The 17,465-nt window shown below is 47.2% G+C and overlaps 1 protein-coding gene across 5 annotated transcripts in view; it reads right to left on the reverse strand.

The window, feature by feature from the left end:
• LOC146797969 (cytochrome P450 2B19-like) overlaps nucleotides 1–17,465 on the reverse strand; it is a 500,784-nt gene that overhangs the window by 50,864 nt on the left and 432,455 nt on the right. For all 5 annotated transcript variants that reach the window (XM_085625186.1, XM_085625188.1, XM_085625187.1 and 2 more), the window contains one exon: nucleotides 12,953–13,094. In XM_085625186.1, coding sequence (XP_085481312.1) covers nucleotides 12,953–13,094 — 142 coding nt within the window. The remainder of the gene's footprint in view (nucleotides 1–12,952; nucleotides 13,095–17,465) is intronic.

A 17,465-nucleotide genomic window follows, 5' to 3' on the forward strand; every position in this document is an offset into this window, starting at 1 on the left:
AGTTTGAGTCCTTGGCAGCGAGTAGTAAATACAGGGCCCATTCAACCCCTAATCAGAGGGCCCAAATTGGCACAGAGGGCACCACAGGGATATCACCCAGAATGGTGGTTAGAGAAGAGATAACAGTAGTTCCCAACTTACTGGGAGGCTATTGAACATTCCTACAGAAGGGTAAATATAGCCAGGTACAAGTCCACCAAGCAGGAGAGCTTGGTTCAACGCAAATTCAAAATTAAATAAAATACGAAGGGTGTGGTAAATTAGGCATGGCCTCATCAGCGCAAACACCACCTGGTACCCCAATGGGGACGGGGCGCACATGCCATAGGTAGATAGGAAATTCATCCAGCTAGAAGGACTGGTAACTGCAGGTTGCAGGTGTGATGGAGCCTGCCAGGATGGGGGGGAGGGGGAGCCGGATATGACAGCGGCCACATCCAGGGCATTGGCGGAGTTACAGGGTGATCCGGAGGCTGATCGGTACACAGGGGTACCTTCTTCAGAGCACAATAGGGGTGACCTATACCAAACCCCAATAGTCTTTACGGCAGGACCCTGGATGAAACATTGGTGCCCTGCTATTCTTTTGGCCGGTTGTAAGCCTGAGCAACTGGGGGTTTCCCTTTGAAGGAAGTGACCCGATTAGGGCCACCCGAGTCACTCACGACCACCTCTCAGCCTTCCATACAAATGAAGAGTCGGTCAGACAGTAGAGAATACAAACCAAGTATATTTATTCAGATACACTGGAGCGGAGTCCAGTCTGACCAGCCTCCGGGGATTGCTGCAGAGGGACTGACTTCAGCAAGAATGGCAATACATTATGTACAATTCAGAACCAATAAGAACATGATCTAACTGGAAATTTCCAGTTGGTAGCAGTTGGACAAAGGAGATACAGAAGGATGAGTTTCCTGAGCCCGGGCACATGCTATCTCAATGCCAAGGTAACTCTGCCTGTGCCCGCCGCTCTGAGGGGGGAGCAGGCCTATCTAGTGGGAAAGGCATGCGCTAATAAGAACGGTGTATTTATTAGTACAGCAAAGCTCACCCTTTGAGAAACAAAAACTATTGCAGCTGCTTTCAGCTGAGGCAGAAAGACAGAAGTCAATTTCGATCATTACTCAAAATGGCGGCTGAACATAAAATGGTGCAGCAAATGCTAACTTAGGATGTACAATGTATAAACAACACAGCTAAAACATTTTCATTCCAACACCTTACAACCCCACCCTAAAAAGGCGTGAGTAAAGTCATGGACTGGTGGTCCACGGTATTTAAGGGGGATAATCCCCACGTAAATGGTAGCACAGATTGGGTCAGCCATGGTGCAGTTTGACTCATCAGGCGGGCAGGGCAGCTTAGGTCAGTCACTGCTGCCTGCCCTTGGATCGCCCGTAAGTCAACCCACCACGTTGGCATACTTCATGTATGAAATAAACCGGCAGCAAAACTGTTTTCCAACAAATTTGTGTGGACTGATTATTTTTGCAGTGCGACCAATTACTGTTAAGCGGGGGGAGTGTTGCTGATATTGGCACTATGCAAATGTACACATTTTTCTGCACTGCCACACTGAAGTGAATTGTCACACAAAAAAACAAACACTCTCTTCTGGCTGAGTGCTGTGGTTTGCATGAACATAATGGGTAAACAGTATGCTGATTGGGGAAATGTGATAAAGTTGGGATTCAAGCAGTGAGAAGAGGGAGCTAGTCTTATTTACAGGAAGGTAAGACTCTCCAAAGTAAGTTCTGAAAATTTTAGCACCTCTCACAGCGCTGTGATTTTTTTCACAACGCGAACCGTGTCACTGGACATCAACCAGAGGACATGACATTTGAGTGTTTCTTTGGTAGAACTGTGCAGCTATAGAAAGCATTATATGGAAAAAATAACATATTGGAGTCACAGCTCCTTTTCCTAATCAAAATGTTTCTAAGTCCTGTGACAGTATCCTTGTGGGAGGGGCAGCTTGCTGAGAGTGACGAATAGAACAGAAGGAGTGCTTGAATCTGGAGGTCAGATAAAGAAACGCCCAGCATAATCGACTTCCTACCTAGACAGGCATTAAGTTACTAGTCTGCTTGGACTTAGTACTGCCTTCCTCCGTGCTCAGACAGCATTGTCATCATTCAGAGGGATGTGCACAATTACACAACAGACAGGTTTCAAACTCAATTGCCACACTCAGAAGCATGGCAGTATAGTCTACAAAGCATTATTGGTCATCCAACAACCATTCTCATACATTATAATTTTTTAATACACTACTCCTAGCTGCAGCAGATTCCCACTACTGTTGCTGTCCCTTAAGTTCTGACAAGATTTATGTGATGCAGTCAAAGCAACAACTTCGGTAATTCCTAGCTTTTCTGACTAGGATTAAAAATGTGAAACTACAACTCTGTGAGGTGGTGAGCAAGGAGAAGTGGTAAATCCATAACATAGGTGATGGGCCTTTTTCTAGGGTTACTAACAGACAGTTTCTAGGGTTTCTGATTCCTGTCAGTCCTGTTTTTTTAGCATGAGTACTTTGTATTTGCGCAACAGCATAACATTTCAGGAACATTGCAACAGTCCTTTTCATTTAAACTCAACTGAATGGGCTCATTTCTGACATTAATCTCACCACACAGCACTTCTAAAAGTGTCACTGAAAGTGTCACACAAAAGAAATTCAAATGTCACATATAAGTACAATTAAATGCTGGAAATATCACACATAAGCAAGCTGAAAACTTGGTAGCTATGTCACACACACTCACAGACCCACACAAGCCCTCACACACTGACTCACCAACCCACTGAGCCACCAACACACCCACTGACAAAGCCATACAGCCACTCACACACCCAGTCACAGACCCATACAACTACTCACACACCCACTCACAGAACCATACAGCCACTCACAAACCCAGTCACCAGCCCATACTGCTACACACACACAAACTTACAGACCCATACAGCCACTCACATACCATGTCACAGACCCATACAGCCACTCGTACACCCACTCACAGACCCATACAGGCACTCACACACCCACTCACAGATCCATACAGCCACTCACAAACCCACTCACAGAACCATACAGCCACTCACAAACCCACTCACACACCCAGTCACAGACCCACACAAACACTCCACCCACTCACAGACTCACACAACTCACACACCCACTCACAGACCCACACCACCACTCACAGACCAACACAACCACTCACAGACCAACACAACCACTCAAAGGCCCACACAACCATTCACTCTCAGACCCATACCACTCACACAACCATTCACAGACCCACACAACCACTCACACACCCACTCACACAAGCACTCACATACCCACTTGCTGATACAAACAAACACTCACAGACTCACTCACTCACAGACCTATACATCACTTACACACCAGACCCATACAGCTACTCACACCACCACTCACCGACTCATACAGCCACTTACACACCCACTCACAGAACCATGGAGCCACTCAATCACCCACAAAACCACTCACCCACCCACTCAGACCCATACAGCCACCCACTCGCAGACACATACAGCCACTGACACACCCACTAGTCGATCAATACAGCCACACACACACACACACTCTTAAAGGTTACAGGGATGTTATTGGTAGGTTATACATTTTAAAAAACTTTAGAAAGTAATTTAAAAAAACAAAGCTTACAGGGATGTTATAGTTGGGAAATAGCATTAAAAAATCTTAGAAAGTCTCCAAAAAAACACAAAGGTTAAAGGGACATTATAGTTCGTTTCTGATTTTACACACACAAAACCACAGAATTTCTGCAGTTGCATTTACCTGAGCTAAATAATACTTACGTCCCACAATGCATGGTCACTGACATCACTGATGACATCACTAATCTAGTAATATAGTTCCACTCAGATGGGGAGGCATAAATGAACAGCCAAAACAAACTAGAAACAATAATTCTATTTAAAAAAATTCTGCAAAGCCCTATGGATAAAAGTGTAACATAAGAATCATACTTATCAGTCTAAAACACTGGGTTTTGCTCTCTGCCAAGTAAACTTTGCACTTTTGATGCCTGTGGCTACATTTTTACCACTAAGTAAAACAATCCAGGTACATTAGAGAAACATTCTCACTGTTTGAGAATTGAGTCTAAGCCAGGTGAGGTTTGACCTTTACCAGGGCCTCTCGAATTATGCAGTAGGGGAGCACCAAATTATGTGGCCTGGTTGAGTAAATTATGCGGCAAGAAAAAAACGAATTATTCGGCGCATTGTGGCACAATATCTGAAAGTATTAGTTCATTATTTATTATTTTTTACACTTGGTAACACGGTGTGGGCATTTTTTGTACCCGATTAGTATCAGTTTAACACTCAAATATAGCAATACGCAACTGAAATTTAACCAGTCAGCCTTTGCAAAGGGCCTGTGTGGCAACACGTGTTGCTGCGCTTTCAGTAACTTTTTTTTTTTTTTTTTTTAAAACCTTTATTCTTTTAAATCAGTGACACAGCTATTCAGCCGACAACCCGGAGGTACGGCAGCTTTAGAAACACAACACATGCGAGTGTCCACATTACACAGACAGGAGAATCAAAGGTTCTGTTTTAAATAAACACAAACCCAAACCTGAACACAATCAAGGCGATAAGTACTGAAAGCACAAAAAGGGTTCCCATCGGGGGGCGCGAGCCCCATTTCGTCCATCAGAAACAGGTCTATAATATGGGAAAGGAGGGGAAGTCAGAGACTCAAGAAGACAAACACATACCAACAAGGAGTACAAGGCCGGAAAGAAAGCTAAGGGGAGAGCTGCTCCTCAGGCGGGTCCGGGTCTGGGGGCAGGCAAATGCCCCCTCTGTATTGGTTCCATCGCCCCCACACAGAGTGCCATTTCCGAGGGCGCCCTCGAGCACAGTACACTGTCTTCTCCCTAAACATGCTCCAATCCATGTTTTCCATCCACGCTGTCAATGTAGGAGGCCTAGGAGAGCCCCACAGGCAAGCGATGTCGCGCTTGGCCACCATGTTCCCTAGGGTCACCCACTGAGTCTGTGCCGTGTCGTGGTCAGTAGGACCCCAAACATTCAGGAGACAGCACCGCGCCTCCGGCTGCATGACGATGCCCGTCACCTCCCCCATCACATCGTGGATTCGCTTCCAAAACTCCATAATCGCACCGCATTCCCAAATAATATGTAGGAAGGTGCCCACCATACCACAGCCTCTCTTACATAAGCCCTCCTCAGAGAAACCCATATGGATCAGCCTGGGCCCTGTCACGTAGACCCTATGGAGTATTTTAAGCTGCACCAGCCGCAGGCGCGCGGGGATCGCGACCTCTTTGGGAGAAGAAACTGCATACTGCCAATCCTCATCATCTAGTTCGAGGCCGTCCCTGGTCCACTGATCGCGCAACCCTAGAAGAAGATCCGCCCGCACATTAATTAGTTTCTTATAAATGAGCGAGATCGTACTCTCTGGCATATGGCCATCCAGGATCCGGTCCTCCAACGGAGAGGACTCGGGCACCTTCTCCCCCTCTACAAGGACTGACCGCAAGGCGTGGCACACTTGAGCGTATCGGAAGAACTCCGTAGTCCCCAGCTCATATTCCTTCTGCAGCTCCTCGAATGACTTTACCCTACCCTTAACCAAAAGGTCTCCAACCCTAGATATACCGATCAAGTCCCATTTCTCAAACCCTTTTGTATGCCAAAGCTTTCCCAGAATATCGGAGTCAAACAGAGGGGTGGCAAGGGTAAGCTTACCCTTCCAGCCCAGTGAATCCGTCGCCACCTTCCATACATGCACGGCCACCCTGGTGGGCCCCGTAAGGGTTAAGTCCGACGACTTCGAGTACAACGCTCTGTGGTAGTTACCCCCACGCAGCAACCATCGGTCCATGGCGTAGCCGGGGCTCAGCGCCGGACCATATACACCATGGTTAATCGCGCTCAACTGAGTGGCCCAATAATAACGTCGAATGTCTGGAAGCGCGATACCCCCGTCATACCACGGAAGCGTCAACTTAGCAATCGCTATGCGCGGACGCCCTTCCCACAATAGCGCGCGCTGGTGGCTTTCGACCTCACGGAAATAACTGGCCGGGACCAAGTCAAGGGTATTCTGCAGGGCATAGAGGAAACGGGGAAGAGACATCATTTTAAACAGGGCGGCCCGGCCAAGGGGGGAAAGCGGCAACCGCCGCCAGCCCGCCACGTCCCGTCGCAGATGTGCCAAGGGAGGGAGCAAGTTCTTCTCGTATCGTAAAATGGGGTCGGTGGAAATATAGATCCCCAAATACAAAAAGCCCTGCCGGGCTATCTGGATCGAGCAGTTGCGCGGGACAGGCGGGACATCCCCACACAGGACATACAAGTATGACTTCCCCCAATTGATGACAAGACCAGAGTTCCTACCGAAAGAAGTCAAGACGTCACAAACCACTATCAGAGATTTCTTAGGCGAGGCGAGGTATAGCAGAATATCGTCGGCGTAGAGTGAAATACGGTCTTCGTGGTCAGGCGACCAGCGAATCCCACGTATATCCGGGTGCCATCGTATCCACGCCGCCAGCGGTTCAAGGGCAAGGGCGAACAACGGCGACAGGGGACAGCCCTGCCGGGTGCCGTCTCTCGAGCTCGAACGGTGTCGACGCCCGCCCGTTCACCACGACGCTAGCAAGAGGCCCCTCATAGAGCAACCTCACCCAGCCTACAAATCCAGGCCCAAAGCCGAACTTGGCTAGCACAGCCCACAGGTATGCCCACTCCACCGTATCGAAGGCCATTGTGGCATCGAGAGACGCCACAATAGCCGGCTCTCGCATCGTGCCCGTCCTAGCAATCACTCCATGAAGGCGTCTAAGATTCAGTGCAGTGTTACGGTGCGGGATAAAGCCCGACTGATCCGGGTGGATCAAGTCGCCAAGTACCCGGACCAGGCGGTTAGCAAGGATCTTAGCAAGGATTTTCGGCTCGGCGTTAAGAAGTGATATCGGCCGATAGGAGCCACACTTGTCCCGGGGCTTACCGTCTTTATGTATTACCACAATCGTCGCCAGCCGTTGATCGAGCGGAAGAAACCCATTCACCCGCGCCTCCACGAACATGGCGCGCAGGTGAGGAGCCAACTTATCCGGACGAAGCTTATACAGCTCAATCGGCAAACCATTTGGGCCCGAGGCCTTACCGGAGCGCAACGCACGGATAGCACACGCCACTTCGTCTACAGTTATGTCTCCATCGAGGTCATCCCTATCAATGGCAGAAAGGCAGGGCAGAGCGATATCACGCAGGAGGTCACACGAGTCCTCAGTCGGCCTATCCGAAACCGAGGTGTATACCGTACGAAAATAGTCCGAGAAACACTGAACTATACCGTCGGGGTCAGTGACAACCTCTCCCCCATCCATCGACAACTCCGGCACCACTCGATTAACACGCTCTTTTTTGTCCAACCACGCCAGCAATTTCCCAGCCTTATCACCAACATCGTACAATCGACCCTGTTGCTCCCTATTGAGGGTCTTGGCAGCGTTCGTCACCAGATCCCTGTATTCAAATTGCTTCAAGCTCAAATTATGCAGTGTGGCCGGTGCAACATCCTCTTCCAAGGCCACTTCTAAAGCCGCTATCTCGTCCTCTACTTGCGTCACCTCGGCGTCTCTCCGCCGCTTGGCGGCCACTACCAAGGAAAGGGCCTCCCCTCTCAATACAGTCTTAAAAGCTTCCCACAAGGACACCGCAGAATCAACTGTACCCTGATTATCGTGAAAATAGTGATCAACTGCCTTCAGCAACGCACTGCGCAGCTTGGGGTCACGAAAGTACCAGGGGTTAATGGGAGCCACCCTGCCCCCCACCACCCGGCCAACATCCAGACGGGCCCACACCGGCGAATGATCAGATATGCCCCGTGCCATGTGTCTAGCCTCAGATACCAATGAGGCGTGCGCAGCCAGAGTAAGCAAGTAATCAATCCGAGAGAGACTCCCGTGGGCCCCGGAATGAAAGGTATATTGTCTCTGAGTGGGGTGCCGTAGCCTCCAGCAGTCTACCAGACCAAAAGTATCTATAAAGTCGGGAAGCCACTTCTGAGCACCCCCGGTGTCCCTGGGCGGGTACCTATCGAGCATTCCGGATCCAACCGCATTGAAGTCTCCTCCCACCACTAGCAGCCCTTCGAGGAGTTCCAACAAGGCCTTGCCCAGATCAGCAAACGTGGAGGCCTGCAGGGCAGGGGGGACATAAACAGAAACCAATACCAACGTTCTGCCCTCCCACCTCCCCACCACAGCCACAAATCGCCCCCTGTCATCAGCGATGGTGGAGTCAACCTCAAATGGTAGGGAAGCTCTAACAAGTATGCCCGCACCCCTGGAGCCCGAGGAGAACCCCGAGTGAGCAATGAATTTATAACCCTTTCTGTTAAGTGCATAACATGTATTCCCTATAAGGTGGGTCTCCTGCAGGAGGACCACATCTGGCGAGGTCCGTTTCAAGAATTGCAGGACTATCCCCCGTTTAATACGATCCCCTAAGCCATTAACATTCCAGCTAATTATGTTTAAGCCCCTATCCCCCATCCCCAAACTCAAAGAGACCTCCACCCCCCCCGGAGAACCACGATCGGACAATAATGGCAACAGTTGCTACGCCTTGCAAGAAAACAACCCCCCCCAACAACAACCCCAACATCCCAAATCCCCCCCCTCCCTGCACCCCTGCGTCAGCTTACAAAGCCCCCCCAACTTGCAGTGTGCCTGTCGCCCTATCAAAACCAAATCTACAAAAAGTACCCCAAGGGAGGAAAGAGCTCCTATCTTCCCCCCGCCGCCCTCCCATTACTGCAGTAGAGTGCGAGTCACTGTCCGGGGCTGAGTCAAAATAGACCGACACCGGAGTTATCACTTTTGTCCATCCCGGTCGCCTTCCGCTCCATCCACGCGGTCCCGGCCAGGCTGTCGCCGAGGGAGCGCGTCCAACCAGTCGCCTGCCATGTCCGGTGATTCGAAGAAGAAAGTCCGATCCTCATACACCACACGTAGCCTGGCGGGGAAAAGCATGGCATACTTCAGGTCCATCTCCCTAAGCCGCCGCTTCACCCCCAGGAAACTCTGCCTCTGTTTCTGCACCATCTGGGTGAAGTCAGGATAAAAGCTCACAGAGGCATTCTGAAAAGGCACCGGGCCTGTCACCCTAGATGCTTGCAGGATAGCGTCTCGATCCCGAAAATTAAAGATCCGGGCGACTATCGGCCGCGGGGGGGCTCCCACCTTAGGCCGTCCGCCAGGCACTCGGTGAGCCCGCTCAACCGCACAGAACCTGCCGAGGCCCTTAGGCGCAAGATGATTCACCACCAAGTCCTCGACGAGTAAATCCACAGAGAGCTCCTCCGAAGTTTCCGGGACCCCAATAAGGCGTACATTGTTGCGCCGGGCCCGACCTTCAAAGTCTTCGAGCCGGCGGGCGGAGAGGTCATTCGCGGTTCGTAACTTACGAACCTCAGCCTGGAGTTCCGAGACATCGTCCGCGAGGCCAGTAGTCTTGAGGTCCAGGGACTTGACCCGCTCATTGGTTTTGCCCAGGTCCGCGCGAATCAAGTTGACATCAACCAAGATCATGTCCACCTTGTGTGCCAGGGTCTCGAACTGTCGCCCAATCGAAGATTGCATCCCATCTATCGCCCCCTTGATATCCTGCAATGATAACTCCGAGGCTGGGGATGAATCGGCCTTCTGTGCGTCCAGCGACTGTCCCGATCCACCAGGCGACCCCTTCTGCTGGGCATAGCGATCCATGTTGTTGGATTGGATATAGCCTCCCCGCCTGGTAGTCTTAGACTTCGGCTTGTCTGCCTCCGATTTGGTCGACATCTCAACAGCAGGGCGGTCAGTAGCAAAAAGTCGTCCCTCACTCAGCCAGAGGAAACAGGGTCAACCGGGACTTCAGCAGCCAGCCAGGGTCGAGTGGAGGTCTTCCAGTTAACAGGGGATCGGCACGAAGCACTCCCAACCCAGAGCAAGCCAAGGGCGAGAAAGCGAAAGTGAAAGTGCAGCGGCACCCGTCCGCCAGTTCACACCTCCCAAGGCCGCTGTTGTTCAATTAGTGGCCGGGCATCCTGCCAACGCAAGCCCCTGGCATCCGTCGGAGGTAGGCCGCAGTCTTCCGCCATGCACAACTTCGGTCCCCGGTGGGCGATCTTAGTCCGGAGAACGTCAATCGCCCCAGCTGTGACTCATCTGCAGGATTCCGTGCATGAAAATCAGGATTTAGGACAGGATGATTGCAGGAGGGCGCGAGGGTCGCAGGAGCTCAAGGCTCACGCGGCCATCTTGGTCAAGCGCTAGGCTCCTCCCCCCGCTTTCAGTAACTTTTAAACCGTTAAAGATAGAAACAATTTAGTTTTTTGTTAAAATCAGCAGATTATGCTGCAGATGATGGATTATGTGGCAAATGCAGCAAATCTATAATTATGCAAAAAGTGCAGCAGCCGCACAATTGCATAATTCCAGTGGTACAGACCATGACCAGCTTTTCCATCCCACTTGTCCCAATCCTTATGACAATGATGAAGCATGTCACATTCAGATGAGTGAGGGTTCTGGTCCTAAAAAGAATTTCTTTCCTAGCTGTTTCACTACATATGCACTTGTTAACACAAAAGACAACATTTGTTTTTTTGGGTGGCATTAGCAGTTTGTCTTGTTTTTTCTGCAATGCCAGGCATACATTTTTGTGAGTTGTACGATACAGAGGGATTGATACGTTCCTGGTTGGGCCCATCTCTGTAGATCCCCGGTGTGGATATAATTCCATACGTGGTCCATGAGTGTTCTCATGCATCCATCCATGGATTTTGACGCCAACCCATATTTACATTGTGAAAAGGGTTTGCTCCAAAATTGGACACTTAACTGAGGCTGGCGTAATGAGGATAAATATCTTTATTCTGAATTCTACAGCCCATATAAAAAGAGGAAAAAGCCTCCAAGGATAGTTTTTGAGCAGGAAGGCCACCCTTCCTGCACAAAAACTATCCTGACCATAACGCAAGCACCCGTGGACTAGGTGACACAGTTCTGCTCTCTTCAGGTGATGCAATGCAGCGCAGCAACTTTGCCTGCTGCGCTGTGTTGTGCTACTTCTTTGAAAATATGCCCCTTAGTGACCGGTTTAACATGCCCCTTAGTGACCGGTTTAACAAAAAAGTAGTAGATTAGCACCCATAGATATAATCCTTGAATGGAGGCCAATTTACTACTTTTTATATTCCATAAACATTGGCAATAGTAGGCTTGGAAAGCTACACCAGTCTCAGGTTTCCAGGCATACTATAGGCAATCAAACACCCAAAAGATGATGGGACGAAAGCTTGCAAATAGTCTTAACCACTACCAATCCCTCAGGGTAGGTAGCCTTCCAAAATGTTGTTTTTCATCCACTGTACCACTCTAGACAGAGAGACTGATTTAGGATTTAGCATCCGGAGTCAAGGTAGTCCGGGTGAAAGAGGACTTTACTGCCTTTAATCTGCCAGCCAACTTTAGAGATGTCTGCCAGCAGCGTAGGAAATGTTTGAAAGATGGCTCCGTCAAACATGATGGCTAGCCATCAAACGTTTCCAAACTATTTCATTTTTCAACAACAAACTCTCAAAGTGGCAGTTTCCTATTGAAAAATAAAAAAAACAAATGACTCGAACACCAGTTTTTTCCCATTGTATGGGGATAATTTTCTGTTATTTACTGTCCCTTACCACCACATTACACCTGGCAGTGATGGACAGTTAAAAAAAAAAAAAAAAAGCTATCTGACCGGCACCTAGTCTACCAGACTGTGAAAAGTACATTTTATATTATGTAAGCAACAAAAATGGTGCAAAATAGCATTCAGTCTATTCTTGCATCAGTGCAAAATGTCTGGAATCTGGCCCCACTGAACAGTGTGCGGGTACCCTTCATTGCGTGTAAATCTTGAGCTCCAAAAGGCTTCCGCTAGAAAGTATCGCCAAGAAGAAGAAGTTCTTATCAAGCCTTGGCAAAATCAAGAGGTCTCACCTTCTGAACCTATTGGCTTTTCCAACAGTTTCCAGAAGTTTTGCAGATGCAGTACAGCATGGGCAAAAATCAAAATGCTTTTTGTGGATGCTGCACAGCATTGGCAAAACAAATAAACAGAAGAGAAACTGAACCATGATGTGACCACGGTCACAGGCTGAATCATTCTGTGCACCATTTTGTTTTTATTTACTAAACCAAGATGGCGGATGCCACTTGGATTGGTAAATAATATGTACTTTTTGAAGTGTGAAAGCACAAAATTTAAATTTAAGAAGGACTGCAGGTGTGGGGCAACTGAGGAGTGAGTGGAGGGAGGAGGGGAAAAGCAGTACATGAGAGAGACAGCAAGATGGGGCGGAGGAAAAAGGACACAATGGAGACAACATAGAGCTCGAGGACACAGGGTAGAAGCATATGAGAGTAAGCAGTGCATGAAGGAGAGAGTAACACATCGTGTGGGGTAGTCTGGGGGAGATGCACACAAGAGAGATGAGGCAGAGACAAACACCGGGGCTGGGGGACTGGTATTTGGAGGGGATCACAGAAGTGATAGAGTTGGAATACACATGCACTCTCATGAAGCGCTTAACCAAAAAACAAAAAAGTAGCTGCCTAAAGTGAGCGGTGACAGGATTCAGGTTAGCCATTCAAAAGAAAAGAATGGTAAAGTGGCTATGCTCTATGGGAGTGACAAACATAAGAAGAGGAAGACAAGCCACTGAATAAGCAGCAAGCAAATGAGGGTGAAAATAAAGCCAACCGATAATAATAAATGGATGGGCTGAATACGAACATTGAGCTAGAAATAGGTCTTTCGAATCCAGACACCATGCACGGTCTGGCAGCGGAGAAGTTTAAATTAAATTTGTTACCTGCAGAGAAAGGCATGAACGCAGCTCGATTACGCAATGCCCCCTTCTCATCCAGGAAATGTGCTGGGTTAAACTCTTCAGGGGTCTCCCACTGCTTGGGGTCGTGAAGAACCGAGGTGAGGATTGGGATGACTGTTGTGCCCTAAAATAAAAATGTTGCAAGTTCATGATTGTACGAGAAGCTTTTCAAGGGAATTTACATATGATGATGAGCATAAAAGAAATGTACATTTCAAATTACATGCCTGAGCCCTACAGAATATGTATTACACACTATCCTCTGGTGACAGGCATACACTACGGTATATGTCAGAATATCAAGGATAAAATATCAATTTGCCAAAATTCATGGCCAGAAACTTCTACCAGAATATCTTGAAGGTAAGTACAGATTTACTAATAACTCTATATCTACGTCCCTTGATGGACTTAAGTGTAGAAAAGCTGTATATACACACACAGATATATATATATATATATATATTCACTTAAAAAACCATAGGTTTCACACATGTTATAGTTAGGTCGACATTTCACTCGTAAAAAACCAATGAAATTCACCCGTTATAGTTAGTTCAGATAACTATAACTCGCGCGCCCGCAATCCACTGCTCATGACGTCATATCACTCATGACATGGTCAGTGGCATCAATCATGACATCACTGATGACATCATCCTTGTGATAGAGTGGCGGTCGCGCGAGTTATAGTTATCTGAACTAACTATAACGGGTGAATTTCATTGGTTTTTTACGAGTGAAATGTCCACCTAACTATAACATGTGTCAAACCTATGGTTTTTTAAGTGAATTTGCAAGGTTTTATAAATGCTAATTCCTAACTATAACGTGTGTGAAACCTATGGGTTTTTAAGTGAATTTGTACGGTTTTTTAAATGTTAAGTTATGTGTTTTTTTTTAAGGTTTTTCACCGTGCGCGCACCCCGCGGTTTAAAAAAAAAAAAAAAAAAAATGTTTTTTTATCCTTCGGGGTCCTTTAGGGACCCCCTGACAAAGGCTAGGGGGTCAGGAACTCTCTACCCTGCCCCCTTTTCACGTTCCCCACCTCTATTTTTCACTCTCGCACCCACAACAAACAAAATGGCGGCCGACACTTCCTGATTTCGACCGATTCGAACGTTGACTGACATGTAACCACCATTCAGAATTACGCTCGCGCACGTTAGGGTGCGCGCACGGTGCGCGCACGGTGCGCGGCTATAGATATTTATGTGCTTTAACTGCAATTTTCTCAGGAAATACTGAACAGATTTACTCCATACATGCAAAAGGCACATACATGCCTGACCTGAGGACTACCTCTCTGCCAAATTTCACGTAATTCTGTTCAGCCGTTCGGGCTGTACCTTCGACTAAAGGTCCTATGGAAAAATGCATGGGGAAAACGCGTTTTGGGACCCCCCTTTTTTCTCGGCCCCCGCTTGACGAATCACCCCGAGACTTTCAGGGTAGGAGCTGAGCGGAGCGCCCCATTAGTTTTGAAAATTTCGCGAGGATTCGTCAACCGGCGCCAAAGTTATTCAAAATAGAATTTTCAGATTTCTTATGGAAATACGGTCCTAACTATAACTATCTACTGGCGACCGCCAGTAGATAATATATATATATATATATATATATTATAAACAGGATATATATATATATATATATATATATATATATATATCCTGTTTCTTTGCTCACTGTAACTTCAATCCTTTGTTTGAAGCAGACACGGACCACAAGGTTTGTGCGATGACAATTACTTCTTTGTTCGTCAGCCATTACGCGTTTCGGTCTAGCCGGACCTTGATATATATATATATATATAGATATTCGTCTATTTCTATCTCGGCGTGGATGGCACTGTGCTAATCCTATGCTTAAAGACTTTGATAGAAATCAGACATTTGAGGTGAGCAGATCAAGAGTATTGCTGGTGTTGAGAGTGCTCTCTACAGGAGCTGCTTACCACCTAAACTCGAGAACTACCCAGAGTTCTCTGCTTCTTTTTTGCATATATATATATATATAATATATATAATCTGAGGCGCATGGAGGAACATTGTAGCCGTTTGGGGTTGGGTAAAGTGAAGCAGCTTGCCAGTTCATGCCATAACAGCGACCTGATGGGAGAGAAATTTGTGGAGGTAAAAAGGTAAAAGAATGGCGGCACCCATTGTGGCAATACTTACTTGAACTGCATGTACCAGAGTGCAATGCACGCACACGCCCATTGGGGCGGGATCAAGCAAATTTCAAACGTGATTAAGTTAAAAGTGCCCAGCTGTTCCACCACCACAAAGCCATGCCAGTGAAAAAGGGAGAAGACCCGAAACATTTGGTGTTAATGGCGCATATCACGCTGTGCGGTTTGGACTGAGTTTGCTGCTACCTACCGCAATAAAAGGTGACGAATACGATTGTGAGTGGCGTCTTCATTGTGGGAGCAGTATCGATTGGATGTATAGTGGCTTGTTTCCGGCCACGAAGACGCCCCCCTGCAGACTGTAGCAGGTCCTAGCGTCTTGAATCTGAGTCGCATGGAGGAACATCGTAGCCATTTGGGGTTGGTTAAAAGTGAAGCAGCTTGCCAGTTCATGCCATAACAGCGACCCGATGGGAGAGAAATTTGTGGAGGTAAAAGAATGGCAGCACCCATTGTGGCAATACTTACTTGAACTGCATATACCAGAGTGCAATGCACGCACACGCCCATTGGGGCGGGATCAAGCAAATTTCAAACGTGATTAAGTTAAAAGTGCCCAGCTGTTCCACCACCACGAAGCCATGCCAGTGAAAAAGGGAGAAGACTCGAAACGTTTGGTGTTAATGGCGCATATCACGCTGTGCGGTTTGGACTGAGTTTGCTGCTACCTACCGCAATAAAAGGTGACGAATACGATTGTGGGTGGCGTCTTCATTGTGGGAGCAGTATCGATTGGATATATATATATATATATATATATATATATATATATATATATATATATATATATATATCGTGAACAAGGCAGCATGAGTCTGCTGAAACGCGTTGATGTTTTTCCTCGTTCATGGAGAATAAAAGACCGAGTGCCAAATTTTAACTCTGGAGTGCTGGATGTTTATTTCGTGAAAGAAGTATACTTATAACTGGATATATATATATATATTACCTTACTGGCGGTCGCCAGTAGGTAGTTATAGTTAGGACCACGTTTCCATAGGAAATCCGCAACATTCTATTTTGAATAACTTTGGCGCCGGTCGACGAATCCTCGCTAATTTTTCAAAATAGGTGGGGCGCTACGCTCCGCTCCTACCCTGAAAGTCTCGGGGGGATTCGTCAAGCGGGGGCTGAGATAAAAGGGGGGTCCCAAAACGCGTTTTTCCCATGCATTTTTCCATAGGACCTTTAGACACAGCTACAGCCCGAACGGCTGAACAGAATTACTTGAAATTTGGCAGAGAGGTAGTCCTCAGGTCAAGGAAGTGCCTTTTGTAAGTTTGGTGTAAATCTGTTCAGTAGATTCTGAGAAAATAGCCTTTAAATCAATATATATATCTGTGGCAGCTTACGGTGCGCTTACGGTGCGCTTACCGTAAGCTTACCGTACGCGTACGGTGGCGTGCGCGAGCGCGATTTTGATTGGCTCTTAGATCTTAGTAAACATTCGAATCGGTCGAAACCAACTTATTAGAGATAAGAAATTAACAAAGAAGAAATTTCACAAAGATGCGCATAATATGTCCCCCATGCGCGCACGGTGCGCGAATCGCACCGTGCGCGCACGGAACGAACTGCGTTAACTGGGCGCGCACGCCACGAATGGCGTAAAGTAACTTAGCATTTAAAAAACCGTACAAATTCACTGAAAAAACCATAGGTTTCACACACGTTATAGTTAGGAATTAGCATTTAAAAAACCTTGCAAATTCACTGAAAAAACCATAGGTTTCACACATGTTATAGTTAGCTGTACATTTCACTCGTAAAAAACCAATGAAATTCCCCCGTTATAGTTAGTGCAGGCAACTATAACTCACGCGACCGCAATCTTCTGCTGATGACATATGTGTCTTTATGAAAAAAAAATATTTGTAATATATGTATAGCTAAAATTTAATGGAAGAAGACATGGGCAAATAAGTGTCTAAATACAGTATTAGCATCAGCAGAGGATTGCGGTCGCGTGAGTTATAGTTGCCTGCACTAACTATAACGGGGGAATTTCATTGGTTTTTTACGAGTGAAATGTACAGCTAACTATAACATGTGTGAAACCTATGGTTTTTTCAGTGATATATACATATGATACAATGTCTCCATAAGCAGTCATCATCTTCTCCGCCGAAAGAACGGAGCACAGACCACAGGATTGGTGTCACTGTTTAAATTTATTCAGCCACAGTTACACCTCCAGCATGACGCGTTTCGATCCCTCAAGGACCTTGATATACATATATGAACACATGTGTTGCAAGCATTATGTGTCATTATGCTCAATGCTCCCTTGATATGCAATTTTGT

The sequence above is a fragment of the Triturus cristatus genome, chromosome 9, assembly GCF_964204655.1.
Source record: "Triturus cristatus chromosome 9, aTriCri1.1, whole genome shotgun sequence".
Classification (NCBI taxonomy): Eukaryota; Metazoa; Chordata; class Amphibia; order Caudata; family Salamandridae; genus Triturus; species Triturus cristatus.